The 17,939-nt window shown below is 49.0% G+C and overlaps 1 protein-coding gene across 1 annotated transcript in view; it reads left to right on the top strand.

Moving 5' to 3' along the window:
• Positions 1 to 6: 6 nt before the first annotated feature.
• The window catches only part of DAGLB (diacylglycerol lipase beta), a 25,322-nt gene continuing 7,389 nt past the window's right edge, over positions 7 to 17,939 (top strand). Inside the window, exons 1-9 of the mRNA XM_055090612.1 lie at positions 7 to 26; positions 976 to 1,234; positions 2,694 to 2,816; positions 3,799 to 3,926; positions 4,914 to 5,040; positions 6,645 to 6,728; positions 8,582 to 8,659; positions 11,498 to 11,578; positions 11,668 to 11,795. Coding sequence (XP_054946587.1) covers positions 1,040 to 1,234; positions 2,694 to 2,816; positions 3,799 to 3,926; positions 4,914 to 5,040; positions 6,645 to 6,728; positions 8,582 to 8,659; positions 11,498 to 11,578; positions 11,668 to 11,795 — 944 coding nt within the window. The 5' untranslated portion in view covers positions 7 to 26; positions 976 to 1,039. The remainder of the gene's footprint in view (positions 27 to 975; positions 1,235 to 2,693; positions 2,817 to 3,798; positions 3,927 to 4,913; positions 5,041 to 6,644; positions 6,729 to 8,581; positions 8,660 to 11,497; positions 11,579 to 11,667; positions 11,796 to 17,939) is intronic.

Here is a 17,939-nt window from a genome sequence, read left to right as displayed (position 1 = left end):
GGCATCATTGCGACTGTCGCGGTCAGGTGAGGTCTCCAGTCTTCTCCTGCAATTTCTCGTCCAGAATGCACTCGAGATGGAGGTAAACAAATACCTTCTGAGTAACTGAGGTGGCCCAGTGTCATGCAGGCTTCCTAATATAGTTAGAAAGGGATCTTTTTGAGTAAATCATAAAAATGCGGAGGCACTTGTTCATACACGAGGAATAGTTCATCTCCCGTTATGCATTTATTGATGTAGTTTCCTTTCTTACCGGTTCTCATTTTTCTGCATTCCCTCCCTTCCCTTACAAGAAGGAAGAGACCTGAAGACCAAAATAGGGCAAAAACTGAAAGTAGGACGTGAAGAAATACAGGGTCTGGAATTGCTGCAGGAAATAATCCGCTGGAATAAGGTTTATGCCCTTTCCAGAGTAAAAGTCTTACAGATGATCTAGTCACATCCCCTCATGCTGTAAATAAGGGGATGGAGACGCCCGCCGCCCTGCTGAGCCTCTCAGTAGAGGCCGTGGCGGCCCTTCCTGGGCCACCTTCCAGGAGCACACGTGCTCATGGACCCAGGGCGCCTTGCGCATGGTGGACAACCCAGAAATATTGAAACGTATGAATGAAAGACCTGTGAGGGTATCCCGTGGCACAGGAAGCCTCCTCTGGTTTTACCGAGGGGAACCCCGAGACCCTGGGGAGTAGGCCTGGGTCAAGGTCAGGGACTTGCATGCCCAGGCCGAGGCTCTGCCCAGCAGACACTTCCCTTTTCCTTTTGTGGCTTTTGGGGCTCTGATCTTTGTCGGGCCTGGGTTGGCCACGGGCTCATAAGGAACCTTCTAGAAGAAACAAGTTGCCCGCCTCCGCCAGGTTCTGGGAGATCACCATCTTCCTTAGTAACAAGAGCCACAGGTTGTACAGATGCCGAGAGCGACCCCACGGGTCGCTTCAGGGCTGCAGCCCCAAGCCTTTTCCTCTCTCTGTGTCGCAGCTGGATCATCATCGCCTCTACCGCAGTCACCATTGTCATCGTCTTTGACCCGCTGGGGGGGAAGATGGCTCCGTATCCCTCTGCGGTCCCCCATCACCTGGATAGTCCTGAGTCCAGCCAGTTACTTAATGGCCTCAAGACGGCAGCTACAAGCGTGTGGGAAACGAGAATCAAGTTCCTGTGCTGCTGCATCGGCAAAGACGACCGTACTCGAGTTGCTTTTTCGAGTACGGCAGAGCTTTTCTCAACCTACTTTTCAGTAAGCCGACGGGGTCTGCTCTGGTCTCTTTCTGGTCTGTTTAAGTAAACACTTCTTTTGGGAAGATGAGTTCTCTGCATTTTGAACCCGTCTCCCTGTTGACATAAACCACCTCCTGAGAGTGAGTCCTCCGCGGGTGCCGCGGGTGGAGGTGTGCCCTGGGGTGAGTGCCCGGGAGCTCCCGGGAGCAGGGACCCAGGGCCCTGGGCTCACGGACCCCACGCCCTGGTCGGCGCGTCCCGGTGTTGACGCCCATCTGTTACACAGTCAACATTTTGAATTAGTTCTTAAGGAACTAAGTAGTGGAACCTGTACGTTTTGAGAATCATTTGCCAGTCTTTTGCTACGTTCTTTGTCCAGCTGGTCCTCAGCAGATGCCAGGTCCCGGCAGTGTCATGCCTCCGAGGTAGTATCAGACCCTGGTTTCTTACAACTTACGGCATGATGGAAGTGACAGATGATTCTCTTTTTAAAGACAGTTGCAATGCAGAAGGGTGTCATGGTTCTAGAGCAGTTTCTTCAGTGATGTGGAAACATTTGTTTTTCTTTCACATCCGGTTTCTCTTATAATGATCTCTGATAAACTGCTGTTATGTTCAGTACTGCAGCCAAGTGAGAGAGAGGAGTTCTCTTGACGTCGTGCCCACCTGCCAGTCTTTTTCTCACCTCTCTGTGGCGTCCAGGGCTGCCCTGTTCAAGGCTGGCTCCGTAACCAGCAGCCTCCACACAGGGATGAGAGAAGTGTGTCCCCCTAAATAATTTCAAAGGAGCGCTTCAACCTGGTCGTAAGGTTGTTGAAAGAAGGAGGAAGAGAATCTGGCTGTCCTTAGAGGACGTCTTAACCTGCATCGTGGGCAGAACCGGTGGCTCGAGTGGCCGGGTGGCCGTACCGAGTTTCTTGTGGACTCCCGTCTGCTCCGTGTCGCTCGTGAAGGAGGGTCAGGCCAGGCTCTGGACACTCACTCTGTTGCTTTCCTAGTCTGAGGGTCTTGTAGAGGCTCGTGCTGCCCGGTGAGTGTAAGTCCAGTCTCACACATCTCTGCCGTGGACTCTTTCAGCGAAACCTTCTCAGCATCTTGAGCAGTAAGAGTGCAGACCTGGGCCAAAATCAGACGTTACCCCAAAGAGGACGAATTTACCCATTTCCTCACCCACTCTACAGGCGACGTGAAGTAGATTAAAAATAGCTGACTCACTTGACGTGAAATCTGAGGACAGAGATCAGTAAAATATTTATGTTCTCGAGCAGGTTTGTGTGAGGGCAGGATAGTAAGAGATACGAAGCTCACACGCAGGAGTCCTGAAAGGAAGATATTTTTTAAAACACCTTTTCACACATAACTGTATGTGTATGTGTATGTGCATGTGTGTGCACGTGAACTGCGTAAAACCGGACCCTTGGGAGCTCGCGGGCCGTTCCCGCTGGGTTTACGATAAGCCGCTGTGGTTTCCCACCCAGGACACGGACCTGGTGCCCAGCGACATCGCAGCAGGGCTCGCTCTTCTCCATCAGCAGCAGGACAGCATCAGAAACAACCAGGAGCCTGACCAGGTGGTCAGCCGTTCCCCAGAGCCCTCCCAGGTGAGCCCGTGTCTCTGTTGAGTTGTACAGTTTTGACATTTACACCTACTTGTAAATTTTTTTTTAAAAGCAGCAGTTTCAGGAGCAGTTGATTGGACTCTGACTTGTGGCTTTTGCTCGTTGTGGTTTGTCCCCTGTCTGGGGAGGCATCTCCTCATCGCCTGGAGTTCAGGTAGAGGAGCCCATTCCTGGCCCGTTCACCACCCGTTGTATTTTTTTTTTTTTTTTTCCCCTGAGATTCTCTTTGAGGAAACTGGCTGTTGTCTGCATGTCGAAAATTCCCTCTGGGGTGGGACCTGGTTCTCCCAGAGTGTGTTTGCTCTCGTCTCTGGGTCTAGGGAACAGATACAGTTCAGCTTTGCTTGACGATTGCTTTCCCGCCACAGACTCCTGTGCTTTTGAAAGAGAAAATTGCATGTAGATCGTGTGCCTATCTCTGCACCTAGCTCCCAGCAGCCCATTTGTTGCAGTGGCGTCTGCACCTGCATCCAGCAGGAAGTCACCGGCTTATTTCACCAGGAGTCAGAAAAGTCATTAGGGATTTTTGCTGCTAACTTCTGCATTCTCCTAAAATGAGAGGTTCATCTGTCTGTATTTAAGGCCCAGTTTTCCCAGTGGAAGTCCTCCGAGATGTCTATTCCCTGAAGAAAGAAAGGGAGGAATCAGGAATTTGAGTTCAGGTTTAAGATCATAGTGTGTTCTACTATTTATCAAATAGATAATCCACAAGGACCTACTTTGTAGCACAGGGAACTCAATGTCTTGTAATAACCTATATGGGAAGAGAATCTGAAAAGGAATAGAAATAGGTGTATGTATAACTGAATCACTTTGCTGTACACCTGAAACTAACACAACATTGTAAACCAACTATGCTCCAATATAAAATGCAAATTAAATTAAAAAAAAAAAAGATCATAGTGTGTTGATCCTCTCCTTAATGGGTTCCCCTAAACAAAACGCTTTTTTTCTTCTCTTACAGGAAGCTGATTTGGATGCAGAATTAGAAAACTGCCATCACTATATGCAGTTTGCAGCAGCTGCCTATGGGTGGCCTCTCTACATTTACAGAAACCCTTTCACAGGGCTGTGCAGGATCGGTGGCGACTGGTAGGTCGGCACCGTCTGAGGCCTCCATCCTCATTCCGCTCCGGATGTTGCTTGCTGTGCTGTCCGTACTTTATTTTCTAAAAATAATCACATTTCCCTGTTTAAAAAAACTTTGAAGTATTTCAAAAACCACGAGAGCAGTGCTAAGAACGCCCATGTCCTTTATCTAGAATGACCAGTTGTGACTCAGTTTTGTCACGTGTGCTGTGTCACTCTCTCCATAAATACGTGTTTTCCCCCCGGAACCATTGGAGATGCAGTTGCGGGCATCGTGCCCCTTTACCTCTGATTACTTGCAGCTTGTATTTCTTAAGCACAGGGTCTTTCTTTGCCATAAATTACAGTACAGTTATAAAATTCAGGAAGTTTATCATTAATCATTAGCTATTCCAGTTTTTCCAATTGTTCCAGTAATACCCCTTGTAGCACATTTTCTTCCAGTCCAGGAGCGTGGATTGCATTTAGCTGTCATGTCTCCTTAGTCTCCTCCAGTTTGGAACAGTTCCTCCGTCTCTCTTTTTTTTTTTTTTTCAAATCTTTCACGATATTGACGTTTTGAAAAGGACAGTCTGGGTATTCTGTAGGCGGGCCCTCACTTTGCACTTGTCCGGCGACTTCTTCGCGACTAGGTTCAAGTTACGCATCTTTGGCAGGAATGCTCCACGCGGAGCCTGCGTCCTTCTTACAACATCATATCGGGAGATACCTGATGCCGGCTTGTCCCATTCCCGGTGATTTTAGGGTCTCTCCCATCCTTGTTGGTTTATTTTTTGACTATGTAAAGCATTAATAAAGAAGTCAGACTGTAGTAAGACGTGTCCACAGAAGTGTCATTTAAAGGCCACTGTCGGTTCGCCAGACTGAGCTCTGCGGACTGTCAGCGGGCGCCCTCAGGTTTGCTAGGAAACGGGACGGCGGGGGGGGGGGGGGGGTCTTCCTCGGTACGTGGCTCTGGTCGGCGCAGTAACGCCTCTGCCCCCGTTTTAGTTGCAGAAGCCGGACAACCGATTATGACTTGGTTGGAGGTGATCAGCTCAACTGTCACTTTGGCTCCATCCTGCAGACGACGGGGCTGCAGTACCGGGATTTCATTCACGTCAGCTTTCACGACAAGGTACAGTGAGCAGTGCTTCCTAACTTCTCCTGGGTCTTGGAGTCCTTCGAGATTCTGGTGGAAGTTAATAAACTATTCCCCTGGAAAAATGTGCGGAGACACATACACAGACACATACTCACCCCAAGTTTAGCGCACTATCTCGGGGTTCACAAACGCTCTTGAAGCCCCCCAGGTTTAACATGAGATGGGGCAGAAAGTCTTCATCAGAGAGACTATGCTGCGTTTCACCTGAGCCCATTTTTAGTGAAGAACAATGAGTCGCCCTCGGCAGTAATCCCACACAGGTGTCGGGGTTGATCAATCCCAGTCTGGGTCTGAGCTCCATCCTATCAGTGCAGTGCAGTGCGGTGCGGTGCGGTGCAGTGCGTCTCACACTTGGGAGGGTCCCAGGGTCGCAGGGCTGGTTAGTGAACCTGCGGAAGCCAGTCTGTCTGGCGTCAGGGACCCGTCCTGCATTGCTTCGTGGCTCCCCACGTGGTCCTCCCAGGCACCGGAAGCCCAGAACCTGCAGCCAAGCACAGCGGCTCTCACATCTGCTGTCTGCTGGGATCTCCTGGGGAGCTTTTAAAACTCAGAAGCCCAGGCCAGACCCCAGATGAATGAAGTCAGAATCTGCGGCGATGGGACCCCAGCTCGGGAGCCCCCCACCGTTCCAGCGCACAGACGACTCAGGGAACCACTGGTGTCCTGTTCTTGAGCCCCCTGGCTCCCAAACTGCTGCATTTAGACAGTAGGTGCAAAAGTCACAGCCCATCCCAGTGAGGTCAGCGCGTCCAGGATCTTGCTTTCCTGCCCGCAGAGAATCTGGGGCCCAGCAAAGCGCAGGAGCCCGTGAGCGCTGTGCTGCCCTGTCGCTGAGTGGTGATGACAGAAAGAGCGGATGGGGTTTCCAGGAGGTGATTTTCCACAGAAGGCTCGTGACTGCTCTGTGGGCTCTTTCAGGGAGCCCCCGACAAGGTCATCGGCAGAAGTCCCCCTCCTGCGGAAACCAGGGTGGTGGAGTCGGCAGTCTGTCCTCTCCTGCTGGCTCCAAATGCACGACCGTTCACCATGCACAGGTGGCCGTCCCCGTGGTGTCACACCAGCCGGAGGACAGCACACCATGCTGTCCTCCTTAAAGATGAGGAAACGGGGTCGAAGAGAACTTCAGACATTTGCTTGGGGCCCCACGGCAGGAATGGTGCGGAGCAGAGTTCCTGAGGCAGGTCTGCCTGACCCAGACCCTCTCGCCGCTCCTTCGGGAGCTCCTGCAGATGCGAAGGCGGGAGCCTAGGGTTTCCGCTGGACCTGCGGTCGGTTCTGATGCAAGTGGGTGCTTACGGGGCCCAGAGCCTGTCACCCGCTGCTCGCACTGACCCAGAGTGGAGGCTCTGGTCTTGCCCACTGAGACGGCTCTGTCCCCTGCCCCCGAGGGTAAAAGGGTCTCGGGTTTAGAGAGCCTTTCATCCCGAGAATCCGAAGTCACACTGTCTACCGAGGATGGGCAGGGATGGGGGTCAGCGCCCCCTCCGCGCCGCGCTCGCAGGCGCCGTTCCTTAGGCGCTCTGGGCTATCCAGCCGTGTCCGCACGCGCCGCGCTCACGCTCGCTCCTCTCTCCCAGGTGTACGAGCTCCCCTTCTTAGTGGCCCTGGACCACAGGAAGGAGTCGGTGGTGGTGGCTGTGAGGGGAACCATGTCTCTCCAGGTACGGAGCCTGGCGCGCTGGCCCAGGGGACTGGGGGCGGGCAGTCAGCAGCTCAGACGCCAGGAGACCCAGCTTTCCTGGAACTGAGGGGAAACCTTCGTAAGTGACAGCATCAGACACAGGGAAACACCAGGCGTGGCAAACAGGGAGGCGAGTCCAGGGCTGTCAAATATTCCCTTTGAAAAAGCAGATAAAGCCATTTCCTTTTAACCGAGAAATATTGGAAACTTAGACGCTGGCAGGGCTGGGCTCCCCTACACCCAGGCGGGTGCCCGCTGGATTCCCTGGGCCCCCAACCCGGGTGACCCTCCCCTTGAATTTTCTGCACCCGAAGCCAGAAAGAACAGTAGGTTAAGTCATGCAGTCCAAAGTCAGCCCACCTTAGGTACCCCCGCAACCTCCCCAGTTCCCGTTGGGGGTCTCAGCCGGCCCGACGCGCCTGCCCCCGGCTCCCCTGGCCGCTGCTCCCCCAGTGCCGTGGGAGCCAGCACTGCCCAGCCCCACCCAGCGGTCCCCTCCCATCCTGCTCGGCCTCTGCCCCACGGAGACACCTGGCGACTTTCTTCTCTCCTGTGTCGTGCTTTTTGGTCTCTTCTTGGCTGTTCCTCCGTCTCGTTTCCTACCTAGTTTTCTCCTGACCCAGGAAGTGAACCGAGACTCCACCCTCTTCTGCTTCCCCCCACCCCCCACCCCCCACCCCCGACCGTGCGCGGGCAGCCTTGCCCCCGCCTCGCCAGGAGCCGTCTGGGTCTGCCCGGGCCCCCGGGTCTGCTCTCCCGTCAGGGCACCGCCCGCCCCAGTAACCATGCGGCGCCCCCTTGCCCCCCAAGAAGCCGCAGAGCTGAAGTTGTCTCCGGCTCTCTCCTCGCTTCCTGCCCAGTCTGTCGCGTGGGGTCCTGCCCGGCCCCTCTCTGGCCCGCCCCCTCCAGTCCCAGCACCGCAGCCCTGGTTCTGGTCCCAGGCCTCTCTTTCCTGGGCCCGCGCGACAGGTCCTCTGCCTCGGTCCCTGTCTCTCGTCTCGCGTCTCCCCAGTCTGTCCTTCGTAGCATCCAGAGGACTCTTTCTAGAACGCGGTCAGACCTGCCACTGCTCGCAGACCTCTGGCAGCTCCCGCTGCGTTAGGCACGGTTCCTGGTTCTTGCTGAGGCTCTTGTCAGCGCTGCAGTGCAAGTCCGCAGCCCTGGCGGCGCCAGAGCCACCTTTGGGGCCCCTCCCCCCGCAGGTGGGCCTCCCTGGGTCCCGGGGACACACCAGCCTCCCGGGCTCTGCCCGCGGCCCCTCGATGCATCCAGAGTCGAGTGCCCGTGAGCCCAGCCCACCGCCCGCTTCCTGTGCTCGGATGCCTCTGCCCTGGGCCCTGCTGCTCCCCTGGGTGAGGAGGCCAGCCTCTGTTCTCTCCTCTGCTTCCTGAAAACCAGCTTTTCCATCAGGCTCTGGCTCAGGCCACCTCCTCCAGGAAGCCCCCCATGCCCTGCAGCGCTCACCCCTCCTCTGCTCTGTGTGACGTGTCTCTTACCCTCTCTTAAGTTTCAACCAGCCGTTGACTGGGCCCCTGGAGGACGGGAACCATGCTTTGCTCAACACCCTGGCCCAGGGCTCTGTGCTTCGTGGGTGCTTAGGTGCTGTGTGCAGGGAGTGGGGGCAGAGGGTGCCTCTTAGACGTGTCCCCTCCCCAGTCTTCATGTCTGATTGCACCGTGGGTCCCTCAGGAGCTTCCTGGCCACCTGGCATCTCTCCCGAGTTCAGGCACCCGGGGTCCGATTCTCAACAGCCTGAACCAGGGGACTGTCCCACATGGCCACCCTCAGCTGGCCCAGCCCAGCTGACGGCCTCTTCCCACGCACTGTTTCCAGGACATCCTTACGGACCTGTCAGCCGAGAGCGAGCCGCTCGACCTGGAGTGTGAGGTGCAGGACTGCTGGGCACACAAGGTAGGAGCCGAGGCCGTGTGGTCTGGAATGTTCTGTCAAGGGGAACCTCAAAGGCGCTGGAGTATTTTCAGCTCGGCGTCTCCCGCGTTAACGCTGCTCTGCGCCAGGTGCTGTGCAGCACGACTTCTTTGTTTTTAAGAGAAAGAAGCAGGTTCATAGCGATTGCGTCACTTGCCAGTAGCTACACAGTTACCGGAACAAGTGTCAGAGTCGGCATTTGAATGCTTTTCTTCCTGTGTAATTAAAGTAGTACGTCCTCATGGTGAGAAAAAGCTTTAGCGCAACACAGTGCAGGCAGACGCTCCCTGACATGCAGACGCTCAGCAATTTTTCGCAGGTCACTGCATTCTCTGCGTGTCACAAAACCGAGCTCCTGTTTCACTGTTACTGTGCTGGGAGGGGGCACGGGGTGCATAAGCTCCTGCCGAAGGGATGATGGGAGGAGCGCGGCCTGCTCAGAGCAGAGTTATTTCCCTCCGCCAGCCTCTGGGGACCACCATTTTACTGTCTGTGAATTTGCTTGTTTTACGTTCCTCATATAAGTGGAATTATACAGTATTTGTCCTTTCATTACTGGCTTATTTCACTGAGCACATGTCCTCGAGCTTCATCCGTGTTGTCGCGTGTGTCAGAATTTCCTTTGGCTGTTGTAAAATTGCCATGAGCGTGGGTGTGCAGATAACTGTTGGAGTCCCTGCTTTCAGTTCTGGGGGGAATATACCCAGACGTGGGATTGCTGGGTCTTCTGTTATTTCTCTGTTTAACTTTTTGAGGAACTAGCAAACTGTTTTCCAACACAGCTGCACCATTTTACATTCCCACCAGCACAGAACATGGGTTTCCATTTCTCCACATCCTCATCACTTTTCTTTCTTTCTTTTTTTTTTTTTTTTTTTTTTTTTTTTTTGAATATAGCCATTCTAGTGGCTGTGAAGTGGGTATCTCACTGTGGTTTTGGTTTGCATTTTCCTGATGACTAACAAGGCTGTAGAGCTGAGCGTTTTAACGTTTGAGGGAAAGTCTGAGATGATTCCTTCCCTAAAGGCTACAGCGGCTGCTTCTGGGGAGAAGAATGTCGGGGATGGAGGGCAGTGGCCTTCCACTATTTTTATAAACTTCGTGTGGCTTTTAACCAGAACATGTATTACTTCTGCGGTAATAGTTTTTTCACATGTTATCGCCAGAGTGCGGTGCTGGTAATTGAACCCCAGTGTCCTGTCTGGACAACTTTTTTTCCTTCCAGGTTTTTTTGTTATTGTTGTTTTTTGGGGTTTTGGTTTTTTTTCTGTGCCTGGACACTTCAGGGAAGAGCCAGGGTGGAGGCTTTTGGCTTTTGTTCTGCCGCCAGTTAGGAGCTCGACAGTCCTGGGAATGTTAACTTTTTTCCTTTATCCCTTAGCTGTCTTTTCATACCTCAATTCACTGACAAGTCCAGTTTAACTATTACTGGGTGTGCATGAAGAAAAACAAATAAGAAATTTAAAACTTATCATAGAGACGCATCAACTAGCCAAGCACAGAATACCCTCAGAGCCCTGTGGGCTCAGCTGTGGCTCTGGTCTTAGAAGAATTTGGGCCGCAGACCGAGGTTTTGTGCCTCCACAAGCTGCGACCCTGCAGGCCTGGCCGGCTCTCAGCGGAGGCCTCCTCCGGCACCGTTTTGTTCAGTGACAGCTCTTGCCCTCCCGCCGGGAAGACAGCTGCTCAGGGCCTGAGGGCACGGACTGTTCTCTGCTCTTGGCCTCGGTACCGAGTTTTGGCTCTGATGCTGTCCACGATGGTTGGAGTTCAAAGCTGTGCAGCTCAAAACGGTCTTGGCGTTTCACCTGTAACACTCGTGCCAGGGAGACTCACAACCGGCCGAGTTGTGGTCCCAATGCCGAGTGGCTCTGGCTGCCCAGAACCAGACACGCGGTAGGTGCCTGATAAATGGTGGCGGAAGTCGACAGCATCGCGTGGCGGTGGGGGGAGGAAAGGGAGATCTGGCGGTTTGTCCAGAAGTGCCGTCAGACTGTGCACAGCATGTTAACCCTTCAGACCTCCTGGTTTCTCATGTACGAGGCCAGCTTCCGCATTCTGCTCACAGGGTTATAGAGCTGTTGAATCAGGAATTTGCAGCAGCTTTGGAGAGGGGCACAACAGTCTCCCATCTTACGTGGAATTTCTCCCACTTCATCCTGTTGGAGGTTAGGCTGCTGGGCCGGTGGCCAGGCCCGTCCCGTGTTGTCCTGCAGGAAGCACTCCGAAAATGGTTTTGGTTGACAGGGTTGTCTCTCCTCGATGGGAACCACTTAATTTTCAAGAAGTCTGTTTCGTGAGATAGCTGTATTTGTTAGGAAGCTTTACATTCTATTTTTTGAAATTAAACCAAAGCCTGACCTCCCTCGAACTCACTTCCGATGGTCTTAGTTCTGCTTTTGCAGGAACAGTGGCTACTTAGTCACTGTCACTGATTCAGAACTTTACATTTTAACATACTTGCAAAAGATCAGCTGTTTATATAATCTAAACGTGACGGACCACGGGGACTTGGCTAAAGTAAATTGTGGGACGTCCATGCAGCAAAATACTCTGTAGCTACAGAAGAAGCCTCAGAAATATCCACTGACACGGAAAGATGTTCCTGACGTCACCTCTTCGCTCATGGAAATATTTTTTGAGCCCCTGCTTCATGCCAGGCTCTGTGCCAGGTGCCAGGAATACAGCAGTGAGCGGTAGATGTGCCCGCCGATCCCAGGATGCCTTTCCTGTCTGGGGGGACAGAGTCACCGATAGGAGACACTGTGTAGGCCTGCCCTGTCTGACAGTCACCAACCACCTCTGCGTCTGCACTTTCAGGGGATTTCTCAAGCTGCCAGATACGTTTACCGACGACTCATCAACGACGGGATTTTGAGCCAGGCGTTCAGCATTGCACCTGTGAGATTTTAATTCTTCTTTTTTTTCCTTTTCTCTGCCATTAGCTGTTTGTTTTCTTAACCTTTACTCATTCTGCATTTGCCCCCTAGGAATACCGGCTGGTCATCGTGGGGCACAGCCTGGGGGCAGGCGCCGCGGCCCTGCTGTCCATCATGCTCAGAGCCGCATACCCACGAGTCCAGTGTTACGCCTTCTCCCCGCCCAGGGGGCTGCTGAGGTACTTCTTTGTTTCCTTTCCTGTAAGGAGATGCTACTCACGAGTCATTTGGTCACAACTGGTCTCTTATCTGCAAGTTAGTTAACAATTTCTTATCCTCGGGAGAAGTTTGTTTCAACGCCCTGTCTGGATGAAAAAAGACTGGATAGCTTTTCATAGGTCTGTCTAACCATAGCTTTGATTTTATTTTATTTTTTTTAAACTGAGGTATAATTATATTAGTTTCAGATGTACAACATAACGATTCGATATTTGTATATGCTGTGAAATGATCACAATAAGTCTAGTTAACAGATAGTTACAGGATCATTTTTCCCTGTGAGGACAACTTTTAAGATTTACTTTCTTAGCAGCCTTCACATATGCAGTGCAGCATTATTAACTGCAGTCTCCACGCTGTACGTTACATCCCAATAACTTACTTATTTTATAACTGGAAGCTTGTACCTTTGGACTCCTTTCACCCATTTCACTGCCTCCCCTCCCACCCCCCGCCTCTGGCAGCCCCCAGTCTGTTCTCTGTATCTGTGAGCTTGGTTTGTTTTTTTCACTTTTCACATATAAGTGAGATCATATGGTCTTTGCCTTTTTCTCTCTTATTCCAGTTAGCATAATGCTCTTAGGGTCCATCCAGGTTGTTGTCCATCCACAAATGGCAGGATTTCGTTACCTTTTATGGCTGAATAATATTCCATTACACACACACACACGTCTTTATCCATTCATCCGTTAGTGGACACTTAGGTTTTTTCCATGTCTTGGCTATTGTAAATAATGCTGCAGTGAACATGGGGGTGCAGGTATCTTTCAAGTCAGTGTCTTCGTTTTCTTTGGATAAATACCTAGAAGTGGAATTGCTAGATCATATGGTAGTTTTATTTTTAATTTTTTGAGGAACCTCCATACTGTTTTTTTGTAGTGGCTGCACCAGTTTACATCCCCACCAACAATGCACAAGCATTTCCTTTCCGCCACATCTGGCCAGTGCTTGTTATTTCATGTTTATCTTTTTTGGATAATAGCCATTCTGACAGGTGGGAGGTGCCATCTCGAGCTTTGCATTTTCATTTGATTTGCGTTTCCCTGATTAGTGATGTTGAGCATCTTTTCACGTACCTGTTGGCCATCTGTATGTCTTCTTTGGAAAAATGTCTATTTAGATCGTCTGCCCTTTTCTTTTGGACACGCGGCATGTGGGATCCTAGTTCCCGGACCAGGGATTGAACCCTGCAGGGGTCACGCCCCCTGCAGTGGAAGCTCGGTGTTTCAACCACTGGACCGCCAGGGAAGTCCCCGTCAGATTCTTATTGCTATTGAGTTGTATGAATTCTTTATGTATTTTGGTTTTAACCTCTTATCAGGTATATGATTTGCAAATACTTTCTTCCATTCAGTAAGTTGCCTTTTCATTTTGTCAATGGTTTGTTTCCTTTGCCGTGCAAAAGCTTTTTAGTTGGATGTAGTCCCATTTGATTAGACTTTTGTTGCCTTGGTTTTTGGTGTCAAATCCAAAAAATCATCACCAAGACCAACGTCAAGGAACTTACTGCCTATGTCTTCTTCTAGGGGTATTCTGATTTCAGGTCTTAGATTCAAGTCTTTAACCCATTTTGAATTAATTTTTGTGTATGGTGAGATAGTGGTCCAGTTTTCCCAACATCATTTATTGAAGAGACTGTCTTCTCCCCACTGTGTATTCTCAGCTCCCTTAATTCACCGTAAGTGCATGGGCTTATTTCTGGGCTCCCTGTTCTGTTCCATTGATCTATGTGTCTGTATTTATACTAATCATCATACTGTTGTGATTACTCTAGCTTTGTATTATATTATGAAATCAAGGATCACAATATCTCCAGCTTTGTTTTTCTTTCTCGAGATTGCTTAAGGCTATTTGGGGTCCCTTGTGCTTCCATATGAATTTTAGTGTTGTTTGTTCTATTTCTGTGAAAAATGCCATTGGAATTTTGATTAGGATTACACTGAATCCGTAGGTTTCTTTGGGTAATATGGACATTTTAGTAATAATTTTTTTAATTCATAAGCACAGAATACCTTTCCATTTATTTGTGTCTTCTTCAGTTTCTTTCATCAGTGGCTTCTAGTTTTCACTGTGCGGGTCTTTCACCTCCTTGGTTACATTTATTCCTAGGTACTTTATTCTTTTTTTTTTTTCAATATTTATTTGTTTGCATTGGGTCTGAGTTGTGGCACACAGCATCTTCGTTGTGGCGCATGGGCTTCTCTCTAGTTGTGGTGCATGGGCTCTAGAGCGCACGGGCTCAGTAGTTGCGGCGCAGGCTTAGTTGCCCCACGGCACGTGGGATCTTAGTTCCCTGACCAGGGATCAACTCGCGTCCCCTGCATTGGAAAGCGGATTCTTAACCACTGGACCACCAGGGAAGTCCTATTCTTTTTGATGTAATTATAAATGGGATTGTTTTCTTAATTTCTCTGATAGTTCATTATTAGTATATAGAAACGCAACAGTTTCTGTATGTTAATTCTGTATCCTGCAACTTTACTGAATTTGGTTACTAATTCATTTTTTGAGTTTGAAAATTACATTTTTCTTTTCTCATTCAACATACTTAATCCTGTATAATCTTTGGCCTGATGACAGAAGAAATCTGTACGGCCATTAAAAAAAAGAAATAAAAAATGAAAGGGGTAAAAATTAAATTTGTATCATAGAATTTTTGAAAAATATCAATAAGTGGAGAGATCAAGATCTATCCAGAAATCATCACTGTAACTATTTAGGTTTGCTTTCTTCCAGCTCCGTGTGTGTGTGTGTGTGTGTGTGTGGATATGTGTTTTTCTAATACTCTATATACATTATATCCTTAACTATTCTTTGAGAACATGTTTTTTAATTAACTACTTAGTTTTCTACCATCTGGTTACACCACTTTTATTTATTCCCATACTGATATTTACATTCTTTTCATTTTTTCATTATTATAAATCTATCAATATCTTTATACATAAATGTGTACCTTTAAAAATTTTTTAAAGCTCTTTTAATATTAAAACACAGAGTTATACATATAATAAGACACGAAAGTGACTTTTTAAAATAACTCATTGTTTTTATTCAGTGAAACAAAGATAAAACATGTTTTTGAGAGTAATAAGCAAACATCCATACAACTTGGATGCATTTTGCTGTGTGAAAGAAACCTGACACAAGAGACCTTACTGTGTGATTTCACTTATATGACATTAAAAAAAAAATTTTTTAAATAAATGTATTTTATTTATTTATTTTTGGCTGCACTGGGTCTTCGTTGCTGTGTGCGGGCTTTCTTTAGTTGCGGGGTGCAGGCTTCTCACTGCGGTGGCTTCTCGTTGCGGAGCGTGGCCTCTAGGTGCGCGGGCTTCAGTAGTTGTGGCATGCAGGCTCAGTAGTTGTGGCTCATGGGCTTAGTTGCTCTGTGGCATGTGGGATCTTCCAGGACCAAGGACCAGGGCTCGAACCCGTGTCCTCTGCATTGGCAGGCGGATTCTTAACCACTGCACCACCAGGGAAGTCCCTATATGACATTTTAGATAAGACAAAACTATAACAGGAGAAAGATCTGTGGTTGCCTGGGGTTGGGGGTGGGATATTGCAGAAAGACACAGGGAGCCCGGGGGGTGATGGAAATGCTCTACATCTTGATTGAGGTGGTTGCTAAACAATTATATACATTTGTCAAGAGTCATCAAATTGTACACTTACAATGGGTATGATTTTACTGTTGTAAATTACACCTCAATAAAGGTGATTTTAAAATAGAGCGGGCTTCCCTGGTGGTGCAGTGGTTGAGAATCCCCCTCCCAACTGCACTTCAGAAGAGTTTAGGTTGTGAGGGAAAAAAAAAAAAAATCTCCCATCAGAAAAGATTTCTAAGAATTGCACCATGCTCAGAGGGGGGAAAAAAAAAAACCTTTCCTCTCAATACTGATTGTCTTGTTTCTTCTCAAGATGAACTTTCATTAACTCTTTCCTTCCATGCCATCAATCTTCAGTAAACGTCCACAACACAGAAGGGGCATACAGCAAATCAGAACTTACATAAGACATGATCCATACCCTTGAGCTTTCACTTTAAAGTAACTACGATCGGGCTTCCCTGGTGGCGCAGTGGTTGAGAGTCTGCCTGCCGATGCAGGGGACACGGGTTTGTGCCCCGGTCCGGGAGGATCCCACATGTCGCGGAGCGGCTGGGCCCGTGAGCCGTGGCCGCTGAGCCTGCACGTCCGGAGCCTGTGCTCTGCGACGGGAGAGGCCACAACAGTGAGAGGCCCGCATACCGAAAAAAAAAAAGTCACATACCTCTGCACCCACCCAAGTGGAGAAATGAATGTTGCCAGTGCCTTAGAGAGTCCCTGTGTGTCCTCTCCTTTCCCGTTCACAGGGAATCACTGTCCTGATCTTTGTGAAAATTCTTCCCTTGCTTTTTTTTTAAATTAAAAAAAATTTTTTTTTTTAATTTTTGGCCACACCATGCGGCCTGCAGGATCTTAGTTCCCCAACCAGGGATCGAGCCCATGCCCCCTGCAGTGGAAGCGCAGAGTCCTAACCACTGGACCACCAGGGAAGTCCCTTCCCTTGCTTTAAAAACTAGTTTTACCACCTGTATACATGTCTCTACATAGTTTAGATTTGCATGATTTTGAAATTTAGAGAAAGGGAATTATACTTTTTTTCTGTTTTTTTTTTTCCCACATTGTTTGGTGTCTGAAATGTTATTGTGTACATTCTCGTTATGTTTCATCACATATCACAAATTATCTGTTCTGCTGGGGATGGACATCGGGCTGTCACAGACGTGCTGGGTCATGGAGTGTGCACATGCTCGCGCTTCGCGTGTTGTGGCTGCACCCATTCACACCTCACCAGCAGCGTGCACACCTCTCCACATTCTAATACTTTATTAAGTGTCCAGTTTGAACATTTTGGCCAATCTGATGGGTGCGCAGTGATGTTTCATTGTTTGATTTGCATTTCCATGATGAAGTTGAGTCTCTCCATATTTTTATTGAATTTCCACTTTCATGAAGTTCCTTTTGCCCATTTTTCTATTGTATTGTCTATTTTTTTCTCACTGGTTTGTATATATATTCAGTACATCAGTTCTTTGTTGGTTCTAAGTATGTGTTGTAAATATACTCACTCCCTTGATGTGTCTTTTTACTTTCTTTGAGTCAAGTCTTTATCAGTTCTTAATTTTAACATTGACTAATTTGTCATTATTTTTGGCTGTGTTGGGTCTTTGTTGCCACACGTAGGCTTTCTCTAGTTGCTGCGAGCAGGGGCTACTCTTCATTGCAGTGCGTGGGCTTCTCACTGCAGTGGCTTCTCTTGTTGTGGAGCACAGGCTTCAGCAGTTGTGGCACGTGGGCCCAGTAGTTGTGGCTCGTGAGCCCTAGAGCATAGGCTCAGTATTTGTGGCACACGGGCTCAGTAGTTGTGGCTCATGGGCTCTAGAGTGCAGGCTCAGTAGTTGTGGCGCACAGGCTTAGTTGTTCTACAGCATGTGGGATCTTCCCAGACCAGAATCAAACCCATGTCCCCTGCATTGGCAGGTGGATTTTTAACCACTGCACTACCAGGGAAGTCCCAGGTCTTCGTTTTAAGAAATCTTTCTCTGTCCCAAGGACATGCAGCTAGTCTCCTATCGTATCTTTTAAAAGCCTTTTAGTCTGACCTTTCACCATTCCCTAGGTCTTTGATCTATGGTTAATTCGGGGTTTTTTTGTGTACAGCATGAGGTAGAGATTCAGTTTCATCTTCCAGCTCACACCTTGAGTGCTCTATCTCAGCACTGTTTATTAAAAGCCCATCCTTCCCCTACTGCTGACCTGCAGTACCACTCCTGCCCTGTGCAGATTTTGTCTGTGTGGCTTCGTTTCCACCATTTGTCCTAGGGTTAGACCGACCCGTTTTTTGTTTTTTGTGTTTTTTTTAATAGAAATTTTTCTTCTTAATAATTATTTTTTATTTTAATAACTATACTTTATCCTACTTTATTTTGTCTTCTCCCTTTCTTCCTTCCTTTCTTCCCTCCTTCCCTCCTCTTCCTCTCCTCCTTCCTTCCTTCCTTTCTTGCTTCCTTCCTTCCTTTCTTCCTTCCTCCCTTCCTTTCTTTCTTCCTTCCT

The sequence above is a fragment of the Physeter macrocephalus genome, chromosome 14, assembly GCF_002837175.3.
Source record: "Physeter macrocephalus isolate SW-GA chromosome 14, ASM283717v5, whole genome shotgun sequence".
NCBI lineage: Eukaryota > Metazoa > Chordata > Mammalia > Artiodactyla > Physeteridae > Physeter > Physeter macrocephalus.
The sequence above is the reverse complement of the archived record's forward strand: the minus strand, read 5'-3'. Positions and strand labels throughout refer to the sequence as shown.